The sequence below is a fragment of the Suricata suricatta genome, chromosome 1 (genome assembly GCF_006229205.1).
Source record: "Suricata suricatta isolate VVHF042 chromosome 1, meerkat_22Aug2017_6uvM2_HiC, whole genome shotgun sequence".
Classification (NCBI taxonomy): domain Eukaryota; kingdom Metazoa; phylum Chordata; class Mammalia; order Carnivora; family Herpestidae; genus Suricata; species Suricata suricatta.
This window is the reverse complement of record NC_043700.1, coordinates 41,172,251-41,193,925: the sequence shown is the minus strand read 5'-3', so window position 1 is coordinate 41,193,925 and position 21,675 is coordinate 41,172,251. Positions and strand designations below refer to the sequence as shown.

The following is a 21,675-nucleotide window of genomic DNA, read 5'->3' as shown; positions in this document are numbered from 1 at the left end:
TTCTCAACAGTAGTATCCATGAGGATCACCTGGAGAACTTGTTAGACAGAGACACTCAGGCTCCACCTGGATCTACTGAAGCAGAAACTATGGGGGTAAGACATAAGCACCTGCATTTTTCATCACACTCCACAGAGGATTTTGAATCAAGCCATAAAATCTGAGAACCACTGCCCTATATTACATGCCTAAGAAAGAGAGGTCACTAACTCTTTGACTCTTCCGTCTAGCTCCCTGTTCCAATCTTGCCTTTTTCCGAGTGATAATCTAAATATTATCCCTGCAATTCCTACAAGTTCCTCTAGCCAAATACTTGCATTTTGTAACACAAACAAGTAGGCTGCAATAACTACCTGCAGGGTTGCCCTATACTTCTATTCACTTTGGCCTGAGGGAGAAAAGGGAATACAGGCACACCCATGGGTTTGGTTCTAGACCACAGTAATAGTGAGTCAAATGTATTTTTTCCCCACTGCACATAAAGTTATGTTTACACTATACTGTAGTATATTAAATGTGCAATAGCATTATGTCTAAATAATGTACATATCTTAATTAAAAAGTGCTTTATTGCTAAAAAATGCCAACTGTCATCTGAGGTTTCAGGGAGCTGTAATCACTGCTCTAAGATCGCCATAATATATGTGAGAAAGTAAGAAATATTGGCAGAATTACCAAAATGTGACACAGAGACATGAAGTGAACAAATGGTGCTGGAAAAATGGCACAGACAGAAGACTTACTCGATGCAGGGGTGCCATAAACATTCACTTTGTCAGAAATGCAGTATTTATGAGGCTAAATAAAGTGAAGTGCAAGAAAACGAGGTCTGCCTGTATTCTTAGAAGTTTAAAACCAATGAGACAGAGAAGAGGTTCCTATGTGCAGGAAAGAGAGACAAGCAATCAAAGACAAACCTGTAGGCTGGTCACTGTGAAGTTAGCTATCAATCGGATGACCTCAGGATAGTTTTCCACCTTTACTAATTCTCCCAGTTGATAGTTACTCTTCAATCGGGCCAGTAGTCTGCAAAACTCATGGTAATTGTTTGGGTCTGATAAACTCTGGTGACAGCACAGAAGGAAAATGAAATGTAAAATGTGATTCACTATACTTCCAGAATGACATTTGGGATGGCATGAGGGGAGGGGAGAATCTACTTTAACTTCTGAGCTACTGGTCCTCCCTTAGAATGACACATCTGGGGTGTCTAGTGGCCCAGTTGGTTAAGTGTCTGACTTCAGCTCAGGTCATCATCTCGTGGTTCCTGAGTTTGAGCACCGCATCATGGTTTTTTGCGGACAGCTCAGAGCCTGGAGCCTCCTTCAAATTCTGTGTCTCCCTCGCTCTCTGCCCCTCCCCCACTTGTGCTCTGTCTCTGTCTCTCAAAAATGAATAGATGTTTAAAAACAATTTTTTAAAAGTTGTTTTTAAAAAGGGATGGTCGCATCTATTATTTCATGTATTCATAAAAACCATCCTGTGAGATGAAATTTCTACCATCAATTAAGAGTCTGAAATGGAAACCCAGAAGGATCACATTACTTGCCTAAAGTAGCGATTAAATAGCACAAAAGGCAAACAATCTAAGGTGTGACCGGTCTGTTTGCCTACCACTGATCAAAGATCATGAAATTTGCATTCTCACATCTGTCAGATTGATCATAAATAAGACTGCACTTCAGTGGCAAAGTTACACAAATGTTTAGTTATTTATATCATCGCTGTTATAATAAATTTATTCCTATGTTAGTATGTTAATATATTTTACTTCATATTTCTATCAAACACTTTGGATTTGTTTGCATATTAGATGAACATTATCTGTTTTCTTATAAAGGTCTTCCTCTACTAGCATACTTCGTTCTGTTCAACATCACATCCCTGGCACATAGTAAGTACTCTATGTATCTGCTGAATAAATATATGCATTTTAAACAGTCTTCAATAAACGGTGCTGGGAAAACTGGACAGCTACATGCAAAAAAATGAAACTGGACCACTTTTTTATATCATACACAAAAATAAACTCAAAATGGACTATATACCTAAATGTGAAATCTTAAGCCATTATACTCCTAGAAGGAAATGTAGGCAGTCATCTTGACATTGGCTACAGCAACATTTTTTTAGATATATATCTTCAGACAAGTAAAACAAAAGCAAAAATAAAGTACTGGGACTATACTAAAATAAAATGGTTCTGCACAGTGAAGGAAACCATCAACAAAATGAAAAGACAACCCACTGAATGGGAGAAGATATTTGCAAATGATATATACAATAAGGAGTTAATATCAAAATATATAAAGAACTCATACAACTCAACACCAAAAAAACAACCTGATTAGAAAAGGGGCAGAGGATCGGAACAGACATTTTTCAGAAGAAGACATATAGATGTCCAACAGACACATGAAAAGATGCTCAACATCACTGATCATCAAAACCACAATGAGATACTACTACTTTATGCTTGTCAGAATAGTTAAAGGAAGACAAAAAATACTGGGGCATGTGGCTGGCTAAGTCATTAGAGCATGCTACTCTTGATCTCAGAGTCATGAGTTTGAACCCCACAACGGGTGTAGAGCTTACTTTAAACAAAAAAAAAAAAACCTGACCCAAAAAGACAAAGAGTAACAAATGGTGGCGAGGATATGCAGAAAAAGGAACTCTCATGCACTGTTGAGAGAAATGTAAATTGATGCAGTCACTGTGGAAAACAGTACGGAGGTTCCTCAAAAAATTAAAAATAGAGGGATGCCTGGGTGGCTCAGTTGGTTAAGCGTCCTTCAGCTCAGTTCATGACTTCATGATTCATGGGTTCCAGCCCTGCGTCGGGCTCTGTGCTGACAGCTAGCTCAGAGCCTGGAGCCTGCTTCAGATTCTGTGTCTCCCTCTCTCTCTGCCCCTCCCCTACTCATGCTCTGTTTCTCTCTGTCTCAATAATAAACATACAAAAAAAAATTAAAAACAGAAATACCATATGATATAGTAATTCCGCTACTGGGTATTTACTCAAAGATAACAAAAACACTAACCTGAAAAGACATATGCACCCCTATGTGTGCTGCAGCATAAACAATATAATAGCCAAGATATGGAAGCAACGTTAAGTGTCCACTGATGAAGAAAAAGTGTGTGTGTAGAGAGAGAGGCAGACAGAGAAAGACAAATACCACAGAATTTCATTTATATGTGGAATCTAAAAAACAAAACAAATGGACAAAAAAGCAGAGACAAAAAAAGCAGAGAAATACGAAGAACAAACTGACGGCTGCCAGAGGCGAGAGTTTGTGGGGATGGCCAAAAATGGGTGAAGAGGGATGGGCATACAGACCACTAGTTATGGAGTGAATAAGTCACAGGGATAAAAGGTACAGTATAGGGAACAGAATCAATGGTATTGTAGTACTGCTGTTCGGTGATGGAGGGTAGCCACACTTGAGGTAAGAAAACCATAACGTACAGAGCTGTTTCATTACATCGTACATCTGAAACTAACGTGACATTCTGAGACAACGACAATTTAAAAATTTTTTTTAAACAGAGGGACAGAACTAAGTATATTTAAAAATGAAATGCTTGTATGGTATTTCCTAGTGTAGAGAAGTGGTACTTTAAGAAAAGTAGATATTGGCTGAATCTCTGGGATTGAAAAAGAAAAAGGGCAATCGAGTTACCGAATGTATATATTTAGAAAAGGCACTTTATCTCTCTTCCCACCTAAAAGCAGCCCTATACACTTAGATAAAAAAATGTATATATATAAAAAAAGAAACAAAAAACACATTTCTTGAGGGAAAATGACTAGCCCTCTCCCTATTTTCCTGTAAATCCTGCATTCTTGAGCGAGAGCATACAAATCCCTTGTCTGGGTGAACACTCTCAAGAAACTGCCTACAGATAGATTCACTTAAACCTTCTGAAGAATGACACATCCACTGCTCCCTAGTATTTCTGCTAAGTGTGGCCTCTAGATGGATTTCCTTGTGACTCCTAACAGATAGGCACATACTAATCATACCCTGCCCCCCACAACAGCATATATATGTATGTATGTATGTATTCAAATAAAAACAAATTCTCAAAAATCTTACCTGTGGGTTTTCCAGTATTCGTTTAACACCATCAACAAGATGAGAGAGAAACTTGGCCCTCTCTGCATTGTTAAACAGGGATCTTCTGACTGAGGCAATCTGTACTAAGCAGGATAATACCTAAAAGCAGGTGTAATCCAAACACAATTGATTAAAAAAATGATATGGCTATTCCATAGTATCTTTTCCCTCCTCCCCTCCTATAATATTCTTCTTTACATATGCCACTAATTCTGTTTTTCAACCCCTGCTACCATTTCAATGCTGCAGAAAGGTCAAGGAGGATGCAACTTAGAATACTGGAAACAGCTTTATTAAAAGAAATAAAAATCTTTAGATCCAAGTTACCATAACAACTAGTTAAATTCAGAGTTTAGAAATTCACTTAGGTATTATTCTTTGACCACCCACTGGCTTCTTTGATTCCTGTTAAGATGTATTTAAAGTTTGAAAATAACATACAATTCATAGTCTAAGTAAAGTTTTAGATTTGGTTTTCTCTGTTTCATGAAAACTTTTGGCTCATCAGACTTTACTATGTAGTGTTATAATAAAATAAGTTAAATCTGTGTCCTAAAAAAAACACCAAAACCCAACCAGGCTTCATACTGAAAACATTCTACCATTTCCCCACTATGCTAGATATTTATATTGTTTGCCTCTCCAGATCTATATCTTCTGCCCTTTGTCACACTGCTCTACTCCCTCAGAAGCTGACTTCTGTTAACTAAGTGGAGCCAAGCTCTGCTGCTCTTTTGCCTCTAGTAGGCCTCAACCACTGGAAAAGTTCTAGTAGGAGAACTTTAAGGGCAGGAAGAGAGAGGCACTGCCTCTCAACTCCTGGCTGGGCCATGACTGGCAGTGTTCCTACTTCTGCTGTCCAGCCCTCCCCTAAGCCACAGCTTCAGCTCTTTCCAGAGTTTCCTCCTCTTGCCCCTTAGGGGTCCCCACTATTGCACGCCCTTGAGGGTGTATGGCACCTCACCACCCCTTGTTGGATTCCCTTCACGTTGCCCACATCTTTATAAAAGTCTTATCACTAACTACCCCTCTTGAGTGAGCTACCTTTTCCTGAAGTAAACTTAATGACACAAACAACACCATTTCTACTAAAGCAAAGGTCTACATTTGGAAAAGTACCATAATAACCAGGAAAGCAATCTACTGTAGAAACACTATGCAAAGCAGCCATTACTTTCCTGTTTGTGTAGCATTTTATACCAAACAATCTGAAATATGAGACCAATATCTTTTAGGACCTGGATGAATTTTGAGAGTTGGGGAGGGTAATTACTGCTGCTCTGAAGGAGAAATGCATCACTTCCAAGAGCCCTCAAAGGTTGTCCAGGATAGCATACAAATTTGCCTTCCCTTTATAGCTTCCATTTATCACCTATGTAACATGTGCCTGAGGATTTTAGAAACTTTTCTTGGGCAGGATCATCTTCATTTAGACAATACAAGGTGAACTCTCCCACTTCAGTCTGTGGTGATTTGAGGTGCAGTATAAAGTCAGATTCAAGATGAGACCAGAAGAGCCTGGCATATGCAGCAAGTCTGTCCTTAGACAGGAATAATCTCAAGAGAACTAAGTTAAGACTTTACTGCAAGAAACTTTAGGGTACAAGCTTTACCACAAAAGGCTAGATAACTATCCCTTTATTTCTATGCTCTGCTTCTAGGATTTTGTACAACAAAATGAAAAAGCATAAGGCTCATTCACCATTGCCACTTTCTGGTACTAGGTTTGTTTTAGAAACTGTGGTCCTGACTCACCAAAGGTGAAAATGAAGGAGGGATGGAATGATACAGGTCAAAAAACAGCTGCAGAGTTGAAGAATCTAAGAATGCTGGAAAAAGACAAAGGAGTGCGTTACTGAGTACATCTGCTCATTGCCAGTGGTATACTTATGGTACTATGTATCAGTGGACACATCTCCCCACTTTCCTACCTCCCAGTGTCTACTTCCTTTCAAAGTGATAAGCTAAGAGGGGCTCTTTGTTTCCCTCACTGTTGTTTTTAGAACACTAAGATTTAGCACCTCTAAGAGGCAGATTCATTTTTCTAACTCTCAGAGCACTTAGGCTAATCAGGACTATGTTCAAAGCAAGTTTTATCCTAAAGAACACAGAAAGACGCATAAGAACAAGTTCTTTTCTTTGATTTCATTTTTAAAGCTAGAAATTAGGTCAAACGAGTAAGATCACAGAGGTTGCCAGGTGATTAACGCAAGAAGGTCAAAGTTATATCCATTAGTAACCCAGTAACTAAAAAAGGTTCGCCGAGGCTGAGGGGTAAGATTCCTCCAACAGCCTCTTCCTCACTTCATCAAGGCAGATGCTGACCTTCTAAATTGTCTCTAACAGCAAGCAAGGGGCTGTCATCCCACAGACGCTGTGCAGGGCTGAGTAGCAATCTGTCCCAGGTGTGCAATTCTGTTACCTGATCTCCAGCTGGTGGGGATCTGGACTGTGCACAGGTCATCTGAGGACTCGTCAGTAGAAGTGCCGATGAAATCAAAGTTTAGGCAGTTGTGAGTGAGTTTGAGCAGTTGCATGAGCAAGCCGTGCTGACTTTCATCATTCAAGTTTAGATTCTTCCCTGAAGCCTATAAAAATGACCACAGTAATGAGCCCCAACCAACCACTCCTCTCTTCCCAGCTTGTTGCCAGACTCCTGAGAAGGCTGTGAAGCCAGAAGAGGAGGGCGGGATCTCAATTCAATGAAGCGAGGTTGCCTGCAGAAGACGCCACGCTTCCATCACCTTAATGTCACTAAGAAAATCCTAGAACCTTCGTTTACAATAAAAACACGAAACTGGTATTCAAAGAAATCCCCCTTTGGACACACATGCTTTACATGTTGTAGACACAGTGACCACAGGGGGTTCTGAAGTAATATGGGTTGTGTGGTTATCCATTTGCTGTGAGATCCTAACAATTTCTAGACAGCATCTGTGACCTCAATGACCAGCTGGCTGTTTTTGACAGTATCATTGAGGAGGAGTCAATCCTCAGTTTTCGCTAAAGCTTTTCTCCTCCAGAGGGTACAACAGCTTTTGCCAGGCAGCTTGTCTAACTTGAGGACTGTTTGGGAATTCTGAGGTAGAATGAGGTAATTAAGGAAGATGACATCATTAAAAAGGACAACAGGAAGAATTCAAACCTGCTTCTAAAACTTAATAATGAAAATGGCGACTAAGAACAAAACCAACCTCCCCCAACACCCCCCGACAATGAAACAAAAACAAACAAAAAACCCCAAATCCACAGACAGAGGCTAATCCCATTTAACTTTCCTTTTTTTAAAAAAAAAAAAAAAATTTTTTTTTATGTTTGATTTCTTTTTTAGATAGAGAGAGACAGAGCCTGAGAGGAGGAGGGGCAGAGAGAGAGGGAGATGCAGAATCTGAAGCAGGCTCCAGGCTCTGAGTTGTCAGCACAGAGCCCAACATGGGGCTCAAACCCACAAATGTGAGATCATGACCTGAGCTGAAGTCGGACGCTTAACCCACTGAGCCATCCAGGCGCCGCCCCTCCCCGCCTCATTTAGCTTTCTACAAGGAGAAGCATCCTTACAGATTATTATAAATGTGTAGAACTCATAGGTAAGCATTTCTTTCTTAGCTCAACTCTATCCATAAATGAACCGCAACACCAATTTTCTGTTTTAAAACAGGTAATTTCCTTACGTGATAACTGTCTACCCCTTCAGGATATGAAGTCTAAATGGATGTTAAAAATTCAAAATCTACTTTTCCTTACAGATGTTGCTTGTTTAGCTGCTGCCTGTAACTCAGCAGGGGGCAGAGGAGCTGGCCTGTTTCAGTATGCTAGCAATGCAGCCTGAACCTGCTTTCAGAGCACTAAGAATCCAAACACCATAAAGCTAACATGCCTTTACTCCATGCAGAAGATTTTATGTGCGTATAAAAAAGGCAAACAACAAAATCCCAAACTTTGTGCTATACTAGGTTCCTTGGGATGTGTGTTCATTGCTGTGCTTTGCTTAGGGGAACAGCTCTGAAATAGAGCAATTCCAATCCTTTCTCTAATGTCAGTGGTCAGTGTGCCACTTCTGCATCTCGCAGAGAGATGGTGATGGTTAAAGAGCTGCTCCAACTCTCAACAGGTTGGCCTGGAGCTGGCCCCTAACAGGTCGCCACTCATTCTCATTCTTTCAAAGGGGACTGGGAAGAAAGACCCAACCTACAATCTCACCTGTTTTAGTAAATTGCAGGAAAGTGTGAAGATATCAAATAACGATGAATCTCGGAAAGAAGAGGCTATTTTTCTGTGCTTGGTTAAAGGATGGGTGGTGTCTGCCTGTGCAAAAAATAAACCAATCTAAGCTTTAGAATTAATTGCAAAGAAAAAAAATTTCCATGCATACATCAAATAAACTAAGATTCCCAATAAAACCAACTTATATATACAAAATACATTTTTAATGTTTAAATCACCGTTAACGTAATATAGTGAGAGGATGCCAAGGACAATAAGCTGCTAACAGCTAGCCAGGATATGTCTACAGCTTGCAGACAGAAGACAGACAGAAAGATGAATATTTCCACTGCAAAATTTTAATTTCCTCTGCACAAGGGGGTAAAATTTAACAAACTGCTGGCAGATGTTGCTAATAATTACTAGCATGTTGTATTGTGGCTTAGTCTCAGAAACAGACAGTGGCAAGGTTTGGGTTTGGTAAACAATCCACTCAGGGCTAAAGTTACCATAGATTTCTAAAACAAGTCATTAATCAACAACCATCAACCTAGGATAACTGACAACAGCCCATAATACTCTCTGCCTTCTCTAATCCGTTTCAACATGTAGTCTCTATCTCAGAAGTGAGCACTTCCTTCGAATGGTTGTATTGGTCTTTCATTTTCCCCCCTCGATTCTTCTCTTTTCAGTCAAACTTTAAAGGTTTCTGTGGTTAAGGACTCTATCGATGATTTCTTTTCGTACACCCTCTATTCCTGACAGGCCCTTCAGTAAGTGGAATAAAGGGATTTCAAGGTCATCAAGGGAATTTTTAGTCCAATCACCTACTGAAAGCTTAAATCTCTTCTACAGATTAATCAATTCATTCAAGAGGGGGCTAATTAAAGGGCTGGCACATTAAAGAAAAATGCAGCACTCCCCTTTATTTTCTTTTTTAATGCTTTATTGATAAATAATCTCTACACCCAACATGGGGCTGTGGGGCTCGAACTCACCACCATGAGATCAAGAGTCACATGCTCCTCTTGATTTTATTTCTAAGTTCAAACAAAAATGGTAACAGAAATATGTTTTCTTATTTAAATCTGACAACCAGAAAAACCCCTCCAAAAAACCAAAAACAAACCCAACAGAAAACCTAGTTTTTCAGAAATTCTAAATATTCCCCAGTTCTAGCTTCAGTGTCACTGTGTCATCATAAATGTCTTGAGTATTATTGCATTGCCAGATTATGTATCATATTCCAAATATAATCAGTTATGTTGATAATACAGAGGATAATTACATTAAGTGCATTACATACATTTCTACTGTAAGAAAGACAAATAAAATTTTGGAGTTTTGTTTTTTTAGATAATATCAACATTCACTGATGTATTTCGTGGGGCCAAGCTTCAAAGAGGAAAATATTAAAAAAAATTTTTTTTAATGTTTATTTTTTATTTTTGAAAGAGAGAGAGCATGAGTCGGGGAGGGTTAGAGAGAGAGAGGAAGCCACAGAATCCAAAGCAGGCTCTAGACTCTGAGCTGTCAGCACAGGGCCCGATGTGGGGCTCACATGAAACGTGAGAACATGACCTGAGCTGAAGTCAGATGCTTAACCGACTGAGCCACCCAGGTGCCCCCAAAGAGAAGAAGATAGACTCCACAATCTCTGTACTCAGTTAATGCATCCTTTCCTATTACAGAGGTAAGTAGTTACATTAGTAAGTTAGTTGTTAAGAGCACAGGCTCTAAAACAAGACTATGTGGGTTTGAATTCAGATACTTCTGTTTGCTAACTGTAACATCTTAGACAAATTATTTACCTTTATGTGCCTCAGTTTCCTTACCTAGAAAATGGGACAACCATAGTACCTACCTCACAGGACTACTGTGAGAAGAAAATTGGTTAATATAAGTAAACTGTTTAGAACAGTGTCTGTCACATAGTAATCACTCAAAAGTATAAGCTATTATTATTTTGATAATGACTGACCATGGTGGGGACTGCATATAACATAGAATACAATATGGACTCCAGATTTTAAATGGCTGTAAGCTGATGCATTTAAAAAAGTACTAACTCACAGTTAAAATTTCTCAGGGTTAATAAAAATATCTGCATAAATATGCGCCATAGCAACAGTGATGCCAATGTAATTTAACAGCTGACAACTGAAGGGTGAGACGTCACAACTAATATTAATACTGGCCTGTTCAATAATTATAAAATTTTAGCTGGATACAAAAGTAAATGACCACTAAAATAATAGCCAGAGCGAAAGAAAGCCACTGGTGTTTCCTCTGTAGTAATCTATAGATGTTAGCATTAATGACTACTCAAATAAGTAATTGGTACTTAGCAGAATGTTTTATGCATTCTAAAAAGACCACCAAGAAAAATCTTTAATAGCACATGGGAATTGAGTTTTAAATGATTATAAACACATACTAATGTATACAGAAGTGGCACACAAATATTCTGGTTCTACTGTTGTGTTTCCTTTTTTGGAATCATTCTCTTTTATTAGCAAAGCCATTGTTTCATTAACGTTTTGACAGGACTCTTGCTCCCATCTCTCACAATGAACATTAATTCCAGCAAGGACAGCTAGCTGATGGGAGGATAGAATATTCTGGAGACAGAAGCGGACCAGGACATTAAGACTCAGGTAGGCTGCACTTACAGAGGAAAACCCAATGGAACTATTGTTTCAAAGGGCATTAATCACTTACCGCAAAAGCACACAACTGCCAAAAAAGATCATCCCACACATAGCAGAAAACACCAATACTGAGAAAAAATATGGCACTTACTTCAATGAGGAAGGCTGTAGCACTTACTTGATTAATTTCATTGGTTAGCTGAGATAAAATTGTGACGCCAATGATGCAGTATTCAACACTATCCTGGTTAAGAAAAAAAAAACAATAACCATAAGGCAGAAAAGTTGGGCTGTGCAGCTTGATTTCAGCAATGGCAGTGCACTCACACTTTTGAAATGGCACAACCCTGTGTGGCTATGAAAACTGCCTGGATAAGGTAGCAAGGAATTGGAAGTTTAAGATTGTTGGCTTTGCTGGGGCGCCTGGGTACCTCAGTCAGTTAAGTGTCTGACTTCAGCTCAGGTCATGATCTCACGGTCTGTGAGTTCAAGCGCCCAGTTGGGCTCAGAGTCTAGAGCCTGCTAGGGATTCTGTGTCTCCCTCTCTATGTCCCTCTCCTCCTCATGCCTCTGTCTCTCTCTCAAAAAGTAAATAAACAAAAAAGTAAAATAAAATAAAACTAAACAAAACCACTGCTTTGCAGCACAGTAAACCTAGCTGTCATGAAGGAAGACTGCTAAATCTGCCTTCAACACTGAGACCCTCTGTATTTTAAAAATACTCGTAAGCATTACCCCACACCCATTACACAAAGATAAACTGGCAAAATACATTTAAGGTAAGCGACAAATGAATGCAAAATGTAATTTACACAGGCTATATACAGTAAGAAAAAGACAAAGAACCAGGTTTTTTAAGTGCACATAAGATATAAATAAATTCACAGATAAAAATACGTACTAAGTTAACATTTGAAAATTTTGTTCTGTCTCATTCATAACTCAAATACTGAGATACTAATTATTTTTAGCTATTAAACTGGAAAAATTAAAAAGCAGAGCCCCCAGCATGGCGGTACTGCCAACAAACAGGCAGGTACTCTTTAATTGCTGTAGGAAGCAACTTTTTTGACAATAATTTGGATATATCTTTGACAGCCAAAAACGCACATATCCCTTTGACTGTATAATTCAATGGCTAGGAATTCACCCTTCAAACACACTTACTCCAAGTATGACAGGTATCCATATTCTAGGCAAATTCAATTTGCTTTATAGTCAAAATACAGAACTAAACTAAATGCCCATCATGTTCATAGCAGCACTGTCAACAATAGCCAAAACATGGAAAGAGCCTAAATGTCCATCACCTGATGAGTGGATCAAGAAGATGTGGTATATATACACGATGGAGTACTACATGGCAATGAGAGGGAATGACATATGGCCCTTTGTAGGAAAGTGGATGGACCTTGAGGGTGTCATGCTAAGTGAAATAAGTCAGGCAGAGAAGGACAGCTACCATATGTGTGCATTCATAGGTCTAACAGGAAAACAGGAGAATCCTAATGAAGGACCAGAGGGAGGGGAAGAGGGAAAGAGAGTTGGGGAGAGAGAAGATGCAAAACTTGAGAGACTACTGAATGCTGAAAATGAACTGAGGGTTGAAGGGGAAAAGGGAGGGGAGAAAAGAGGTGGTGGTGATGGAGGAGGGCACTTGTGGGGAAGAACACTGGGTGTTGTATGGAAACCAATTTGACAATAAACTATTAAAAAAAGAAGCAAGTGTAAAAAAAATAAATGCCCATCTATAAAAAATTAGTTAACTAAATTATGGTATTTTAAGATTGGAACAGAGTTTGCCTGTGCTGATATGTAAACATGTAAAGCCAAGGCAAATTAAAGGTGAAAAAGACACAGAAGAGAATGTACAATATAATTCCATTTTGTGTAATGTTTAAAAAGTGGATTACTACATACATGTATGTATGTTGCTTCTCACATTCCTATTACATCAGATATACACCTCTTACCTGTAAAAACCTTGTGACATCTGTGATTGCATTTCTGAAGACATAGTCATCCTTCTGACAGTCGAACCATCCCAGTTTTGTGATTCTGGCATATAACTGAATAAGTGCTTGCGTCACAAAAGTCGCCAGCTTTGGCCGAGTGGCAAGGTAGTTGAGCACATAGTTCCCTACAAAACAAAAAAGCCATAGAGCAATTTCTACCAGGGGAAGGGCAGACATCTTTAAATACACGAAATGTCTGAGAAATGGTAAATGTAGACTATTTCCCCTAAACCTGTTTTTGTTGTATTCTCTTAATTCTTAATGTTACTGAGAAAATGGGACTTTGAATTTAAGATTACTAGGCTTTCCAATTCAAGGATTTTATACTTGTCGCAATGAGGACCCTGGAGTGTGGCAGCCCTGAATGTACTCCTAGACAGTTAAATAGCATGTCTGCACAGAATTCAAATCCATAACAGTGTTTTTCTCAATTATTAGTGGCAGTAAAGGCTGAACAAAAGAAACCTCCTGATGACTTTATGTAGAAATAACTATATAAGGCCCAAATTCTGGAAAAAATCTGGATTCTACATATTTTGTATGCTTAGCAATTTCAGAACATTATCAAACAAGCAACACGAATTTAACTATTACTAGCACTTCATTAAACAAACTAATTTCTTGAGGGGAAAACCGATACTTCTCTACTTACGAATATCTATGCGTTGCTCCAGCGGTAGAGGGTTGTTTGTGCGTGACACAAGCTTTGTAAGGCATGTAGCTGCCAGTAACTGGGAGTAAGAGGACTGTGAAAAGAAGGGGGAAAGACTCAGAATTCAATTTTATTCAGTTAGTCCGTCATGAGGTTTTGTATTTGGAGATCTATGCTCAGATTCAAGAAAAATCAATCAGTTTTGCTATTTTCTTTGTTCCTCCTCATTTTAGAGGGTTTCAGGAAAAACGAGTCCCAAACACCGTTGTGTTCCCTGAGCTGATTTCAATTACAAACAAGGCAGTACAAAGTGAATGGCCTGATCAAACTGAATCCAGTGCTGATTGGGCATCACTTAGAGGAGGTCATTTCAGAAAGATATTAAGACAGATTAAGACAGATCTCTTCTTTCACTTAAACCAAGAAATCTTCTGTCAAGCCTTGTTATAGTGATGCTTCAAAAAGTTTCAACTCAAAATATTCCTACAGTATACCATTAGAAGGTTAAAAAAAAAAAAAAGCAGCATTAGAGGGAGTCATTACATTGCACTGTATAGTTAATCCCTAAACTTTTATCTTCATAGCAGCATAACTAGCAATCAGATACAGCTTTGCAGAATGTATATGGTAGTTTTAAAGTAAATTTATTAACAATTATTTATGAGAAAGAAAAATTATGCCCTATTTAAGGGAACAGTATTATCATATTCTCACATGTGGATTTTATGAATTTTAACCTTATGGAGAGTCAAAAGTATTCTAAGTGATCATAATGTATAAAAAGGAGCCATGGACAAATTCTTCCATGTGGCTCTGTTATGATAATGTCATATAACAGGGACACACTCAAAACTATTAAAACAATTTAATTAAGGTTTAAGGATAATTTCCTATGACATTAGAAGTCTTTAAGACAGCAGGCTATCCATAGGCACTGCATAATGCCACCAGTTATAAAAAAACTTTATGCTTAAGAAAAAAAAATCTATAGAAAAACCACTTGACATGTGACTTTTACTCAACAAGCCCTGAACATGGTTTAAACTGACTACAGCATGTATGTCAAATCACTAATAATGTAAGAGAAGTTACTCAACTACAGAATATAGCACATAGCTGTAACTATACACTATACAACATCTAAATGGTTTTTACACATAATTCCAATAAATCTGCTAGGTCGCTCTAAGAAGTCAATAGATTAGAAGGAAGCATCCACTACAATTTGTTTAATACTACACCAATTTATTCCAGCCTGTTTTATTCACTGATTGCCAACAAGAAGATCAGGAGTTAACAAGGTCAGATACGACAGATTGCATGGGCCCCCGTGGGAGGCACCTGCAAGAACTGGTTGTGCATCTCCCATTGCACAAATATACAAATCTAAGTGGGTCAATCCTAAAACTGAGTGGAAAGAAATACACAAAACACTTTATGTGGAAACACAGCAGAGCACTATACAACCTCTGACCAGGCTCTCTGTAACCTTCAGATGTTTGCTGCTAGTCTGGTTGGTGTTCTGACTCTCTTCGTGGGTGCCCTTTCAGGATACCCTGGTTGGATTCTTACCCTTCCTAAGACTTCCATCTTGCCCCAAATAGTAACTTAACCAAGTTATATCTCATTAACAGAATTATATTGATCACCACACTGCCATTTTTAAGTAGGAAAGGGCTCTGATTCCCTTTTTAAAAACTGTAACTTCTTGTAGTGTTTGTTGTTAAGATTTCCCCTGCCCCCTCTGAGGCAGCACGCAGCAGCTCTGGTATGGAGGAGGAAGAGCAGAGAGGACTGTGGAGTGTGTACACTGTGTGACACAGCCTGTGCGGGTAAGAAAGGTCTGTCTTCCCTGTAAAGGATAGGAGGTGGTACTTAAGTGTGAGAAATAGGAAAAAAAAAAAGTCCCAGAAATTTGATTCAAGATGAAAAATGAGAGAACAAAATATATTTCAGTGAAATTTTCCCGATGAGGCTGTGTGTCCTTTTGTTGTCGACCACGCAGCTGGCCATGATGCTTTTTTAAAGGTGAAATTAAGGAGGCAGGGGCATCTAGAATTAAGAACAGAACTTATCCCAATCCACCCTTAAATTTAGAATATATCTTCCTAAACCTCTCTGATCCTTCAGGAGTTTTCAAGCCTTACGTACACTTCCTCTTTCGAGGAGCAGCTGGCACTTGCTCAGGCAATCAGGGCTATTGGTGAATTCAACCAAGGCTTTCTCTGCCTGCAGTCGAGTGGTTGTGTCCGTTGTTTCATAGAGCTGTTTGCACAGATTCTCGAGTTGGGCCAGGCTCTGGAAAAGATCAGTCAAGAAAGAAATCAGTCTGGCCAGCTATACACACAATGTACCGTCTCAAAGCCACTAGACGAAGATAAGTAATCATCAAAGGAGAGAGACTTGCTTCTCAACTCTGAGGAGAATCTGGGTGACCTTTATCTAATAATAACTATTTATAGCTTTTTAAAAATTTTATACCTTAGAAGACAAAATGATAAAACATCTAAAATATCTATACTTTAGTCATTCCCTTAAAGATCAATAACAAATGATACATTTTTCCTTGCAAATACCCATCCTCCTAAGTTTTTCCAAAAGGCTTTCAAATAAAAATTCAGAATTTACTTGCTCTGCCATCAACTTCAAAACTCAATACTAGAGGCACTCCTGTAAAATTAAGCACATAAACACACAATGTGTCACATATATCTTTATATAGTTTTAAATAGTTTCCCTCTGCCTGGTAGTTATTAGCTTACAATTCTGTGTATGAATAAAGATGGGACAACTTCTCTGAGAAAGCGTCAGGAGGGATGTACGCACCTTCCTCCCTGGATCCCTCATGTTTAAAGTTCAGCAGACTCTCTTCTCCTGTACTTTAAACTCATGCTTCAGCTCCAAATTTAAAGTGGAAGGGTCAGAATAAATTCAACCCTAGCATATGCTCAGACGGAGATAAGACAAGGGACACGCCCCCAAACAAACCCTTCTCTCCAAATCTTGAAACAGTTCCAAGGAGGCAGGAAGAGGATGGGTGTGTGCTTCAGTCAAAACCCAAAGGGATGCAAGTCTACTTCCAGTGAACATGGAAGTGTTGAAAAGCAAAGAGGAAAGAAACCAGTAAGAGTTCTCTTAACTGTCACCTCTCACTGACTGAAGAGGAGGGCAAACATCTGTTAGTCTTTAAAGAAATGGTTTGGACTTTAAGAAGAAATCTAAGCCTATTTTCTATAGTAGCAAGCAAGATTTGGTTAAAAAGTTTGAGGGATCCTACTATTAGAAATGACAATTCTGACAATACAAATAATAATAATAATAAATAATACACTGACCTGTGTAAATAGTCTAAAATTTATTACACAGGCAATCTGCTCAAGGTTTTTCACAATTACTTTATTTCATTATGGTGCTACTTTATAAATCACAGCTTTTTCACTAAGCAGGAAAGCCCTTAGGGCAGGATACCTATTTTACTCAACCTGATTAAGAATTTCAAATATGAACCTAAAGGAAACAAGAAAGACAAATACTGACACTCTAAGATCAGGAGTCTTGCTTCAGAGAGCACAAAAAATACAACGCCTACTCCAAAACAAAACAAACCAGCCACCCTTACCCTGCAGGACTCTGATCAGCCTTATATTTAATTTGTCCCTCTCTGACCTCCAGGAGTCTCACTTAATACCTTCTTGAATTTAAAAGCACAGACAAAACTATACTTGCAAAGGCAGATCTCCATAAAATTCCTCTATAAGTACCTGATTTTTTTCACAAGCCTATATAAACACAAGGAATAGAGTATAAGCCCAATTAATTATATATATATATATATATATATATATTATAAACACATGAAGAAGCGATATGATTGCAATATTGGCCCACAATCCTACTGACAAATGAATCGTTTAATTTTAAATATTTATTTATTTTTGAGAGAGAGCAAGCAGGGAGGGAGAGAGAGAATCCCAAGCAGCCTCTGTGCTGTTAGTGCAGATCCCAGCAGAGGGCTTGATCCCATTAACCGTGCGATCATGACCTTAGCTGGAATCAAGAATCCGAGGCTTAACTGACTGAATCACCCAGGTACCCCAACTCAGTTTAATTTTAAATCCCCATGTTCCTAAGCAAGGGATTAAATCTCCTTCACAAAGTTTTGTTTCAGCCTAGTAGGCTGGATCTCCGCCTCCACCGCCACTGCCCTTCTATGAAAAGATTCATTTAGAGGCGCCTGGGTGGATCAGTTGGTTGGGCATCTGACTTCAACTCAGGTCATGATCTTGTGGTTCATGAGTTCAAGCCCTACACTGTGCTCTGTGCTGGCAGCTCAGAGCCTGGAGCCTGTTTCAGATTCGGTGTCTCTCTCTCTCTCTGTCCCTCCCCAACTCATGTTCTATCTCTCACTCTAAAATAAATAAACATAAAAAAGAAAGAAATGATTCACTTAAAAATGGAGAAAAATTATTTTAGAAACAGGTACCAAGAAACCATCAGCAGCCTCATAAATCCACAACCACCACACACCTAGATCTTTCCAAAATCTTAAACAGATACTCCCTAAACACTCATGCTGCTCTCTAAGGTATAATGACTCTCCTTAAAGTCTCATCAATCAGTTCTGGTAGCTCCCCCAGTGCGTCTCTTGTTTATGTTTATTATAGCAAAGTTGTTCACATGACAATGGCGAGGCATCTGTCTCGGTAGTTCCTTACTGCTAAAAACCTACATGCAGGTTACGGTGGGCCTTCTTGGTTGTTGTTTTGTTTTGATCTGCTTTAATTCAGCAAACAAAAACATACTGCAGGGGAAGTCTGTTAATGAGTTCTCAGCTCAGGAAACAAGTCTGTTTAAAAACCAAAAAAGTAATTTGACCATTTACACAAACAGTTTGAAGAACTATAGCTCTATTTCTGCATCTCCAGAAGAACAAATGAAAAAAAATTTTGTTTTTCCAAACAATTAGTGAAAACATCTAAAATCCACAGGGTTAACAGTCATTTCATTTGGGTTACCCATTCTACCCACAGAAGGAGAGGGGAATGAGACATTTATCTTTATGCTCTCTTGGATCCTAATGTCTCCAGAGCAAACCTAACAGTCTTCTGAATCACCTTTTTTGGGACCCTGAATAAAACAATTTATCCTGCAGTTATCTGACCAGCTATTAAATTTCACATTTAGGATAGCAACAACACATCACAGCACATTCCTCCTTTGCACAGTAACACCTGTACTAAACCTTCTCCCACCCACCAGTTTTACTGAGGACATCTATTGCATGATGCAAGTTCAGTCACAGAAAAGCCTCCAGAGAAGAATGTCTATTTTCTATTCCTGAGTTTGCCAAATGTATAATCCACAAAGAAACTTCCATCTGGTCCCATTGGAACAGAAAAGCACATTTGAGTGAAATACTTCACAAGACTAGAAGGGTTCTTTCACTAGCAAAGTACGGTTTTAGTACAAAAAAAGAGACGGACTCCCAAACCTAGACCACACAGACTTCATCACAACAGTTAAGATGAAGGTACTGAAAGAATGTATCTTCACTAATATTTAGCAATACTATTATTTTATATAGTCTTTTAAACAGAGAATGCAGGTCATTTATTCTCACTTTTTAAAAGTTTGTTTATTTTGAGAGAGAGAGAGAGAGAGAGCGAGCGTGAGAGAGAGTGAGAGCACGCGCATGAGCAGGGGAGGGGCATAGAGAGGGAGAAAGAGAATTCCAAGCAGGCTCCACACTGACAGCGCAGAGCCCGACACAGGGCTTCAACTCATGAACTGTGAGTCCATGACCTAGGCTGAAACCAAGAGTCGGACACTTAACCGACTGAGCCACCAACGTGCCCGTTGTTCTCATTTCAATATAACTGAGACCAGAACCCTCAGAATATAATGATTTACCTGAAGAGTTTCCTTTAGATTAGAGGAAAACGAAGACTCCACATTGGAAACAAAGCAGAATACCTTGGAACTTATCTGTAAAATACTGCTTTTTAAAAAGCATAATGGTATATACTTTTAAATTAGCCTCACTGTTTAAAAAAATTCACTTGGAGATTTCTAATCAGAGACTAAGATACTCATTCCCAGGAAGGATTTGATTATGGTAAACTGTCAATTCCTATATTAGGTATTTCTATAACTTTTGAATTTTTGACTATAACCCTATATTACTTGTAAGCAGGAATCTCCCCCTCTCCCCAACAACTGTATATTTTTTAAAAGGGCAAATTTGAGCTACATTCTTTTTAAATTAACTCTTCTAATTAGTAACATGTTACTAATTAATGCCGATTCTGTTTCCAATCAGAATTTATTTAACCAATTAAAAAAACCAAAAAGGCAAATGTCTATTCCAAAAATGAAATTTTTTTAAGAAGTATGTCTCTATTTATTACTTTTATTTTGTTCTTTCTTACCAAGGAATGCTGTAAGTTTAAATGCTGATAGTTTAAATAGCCTAAAAAGAACATTCCACACAAAGTTTCCTCTTGTTTATAAAGTTATCTAGAAGGCAATCTGTGGGCCGAAGCCATTTTGGTTTTACACGTTATAAGCAGATCTCTAAGATATTATATACTGCAGTGGAGTTAATGAGTGGAAAGCAGTTAGCTCGAATGAGAATGTTTATATATGCAAACTACTTATTTTTAAAAGTTAAAGAAGGGCGTGTGGGTGGCTCAGTTGGTTAAGCATCTGACTCTAGCCCAGATCATGATTTCAGGGTTTGGTTCATGAGTTTGAACCCCACATCAGGCTCTTTGTTTTCAGCACAGAGCCTGCTTTGGATCCTCTGCACCGCCCGCCTCGCTTTTCCCCCAATGGTTCTCGCTCTCAAAATAAACAAACTTTATATATAAAAAAAGAAAAGTTAAAGAAAAAAGTTTACAAAGCCAGTGCACATTACAAGATATCCAAATGGCCAATAAGCAAAAGAAATGGTGCTCAATCACAATTATCAGGAAATGTAAATTTAAACCACATGAGACATTCATCAGAATGACATAATGGAAAAAAAAAAAAAAGAATGACATAATGGAAAAGCCAAGATCTAGCATTGGTTAGGATGTAAAACAATAACTCTACTACTAGCAGAGTCTCAACTGGTTCAAAGACACTGGCAAATTGGCTGTATTTATTAAAGCTCAAAATATGGATACTCTATGACCTAGCTATTTCTACTCCTGTGTATATAATTAAGAAATGTGTGCTAAACAAACATATACAAGAATGTTCATAGCAGCACTAAATGTAATTGCTCCTAAATGGAAAGCCAAATGACAATCAACAATAGTATAAATATTTCATTTCTTAATCTGGGTGCTGGTTACACAGGCAAGTTCATTTTGAGAAAATCCATGTAACTGTAAAATTTGTATAATGTTCCGTGTTTTACTTCAATGAGAAGCTTTAAACAAAAAAGAATGAATGATACAGTTTTCCCATAATTCTCCAGGTATTTACTCTCATCTATTTCTTTCTGATACTAATGGAACAGAAGTTTATCATAATCGACAGCTACACTTTAGATTTAGAATGCTGTACTTTTATACCAATTCATGCTTTTAGAACCATAACTTCCATCATTTTCTCAAGAAATAAATAAGCCAAGACTTCTGGGTGCTTCTGGGAACATTCTAGGTCTGAGAATACTAAGAGACTGAGTAAAACTTTTTGGTTGCAGATGCTGTGTAATGTCTACAGCCATGAAACAAGATAAAATATGTATTTTCAGCAAGTGATAATACTATGTCAGAGGTTTGCAGGCATTAGATAAGGACAGCATGTCTGCTAACATATGAGACTGCAAAATTCTACTTGGCCTCAAAATACTAATCAATTCAAACTTGTAATAAACATGGAAGATCTTTGCACTGTGGGTAACAGGCAGCCAAAATACATGTAAACAAGCTATTTCAAGAAGTAAACAGATTAACTGTGCCTGGTCACTTAATGGTTTATTGACTTATAAACTTGACTCAAGCATTTTCATTGAGCCTGTCACTGAACTCTGGTTTTGG

The 21,675-nt window shown here is 38.3% G+C and overlaps 1 protein-coding gene across 3 annotated transcripts in view; it reads right to left on the bottom strand.

The window, feature by feature from the left end:
• The window catches only part of XPO7 (exportin 7), a 40,646-nt gene extending 24,114 nt beyond the window's left edge, over positions 1-16,532 (bottom strand). For 2 of the 3 annotated variants that reach the window (XM_029937052.1, XM_029937062.1), the window contains exons 1-10: positions 16,472-16,532; positions 15,797-15,943; positions 13,646-13,739; positions 12,952-13,118; positions 11,130-11,222; positions 8,325-8,429; positions 6,547-6,712; positions 5,880-5,953; positions 4,104-4,223; positions 918-1,064 (exon numbers count right to left, since the gene is read on the bottom strand). In XM_029937052.1, the coding sequence (XP_029792912.1) occupies positions 918-1,064; positions 4,104-4,223; positions 5,880-5,953; positions 6,547-6,712; positions 8,325-8,429; positions 11,130-11,222; positions 12,952-13,118; positions 13,646-13,739; positions 15,797-15,943; positions 16,472-16,492 (1,134 nt within the window). In that variant the 5' untranslated portion in view covers positions 16,493-16,532. The remainder of the gene's footprint in view (positions 1-917; positions 1,065-4,103; positions 4,224-5,879; positions 5,954-6,546; positions 6,713-8,324; positions 8,430-11,129; positions 11,223-12,951; positions 13,119-13,645; positions 13,740-15,796; positions 15,944-16,471) is intronic. The other variant, XM_029937069.1, reaches the window with a different exon arrangement.
• Positions 16,533-21,675: the final 5,143 nt, after the last annotated feature.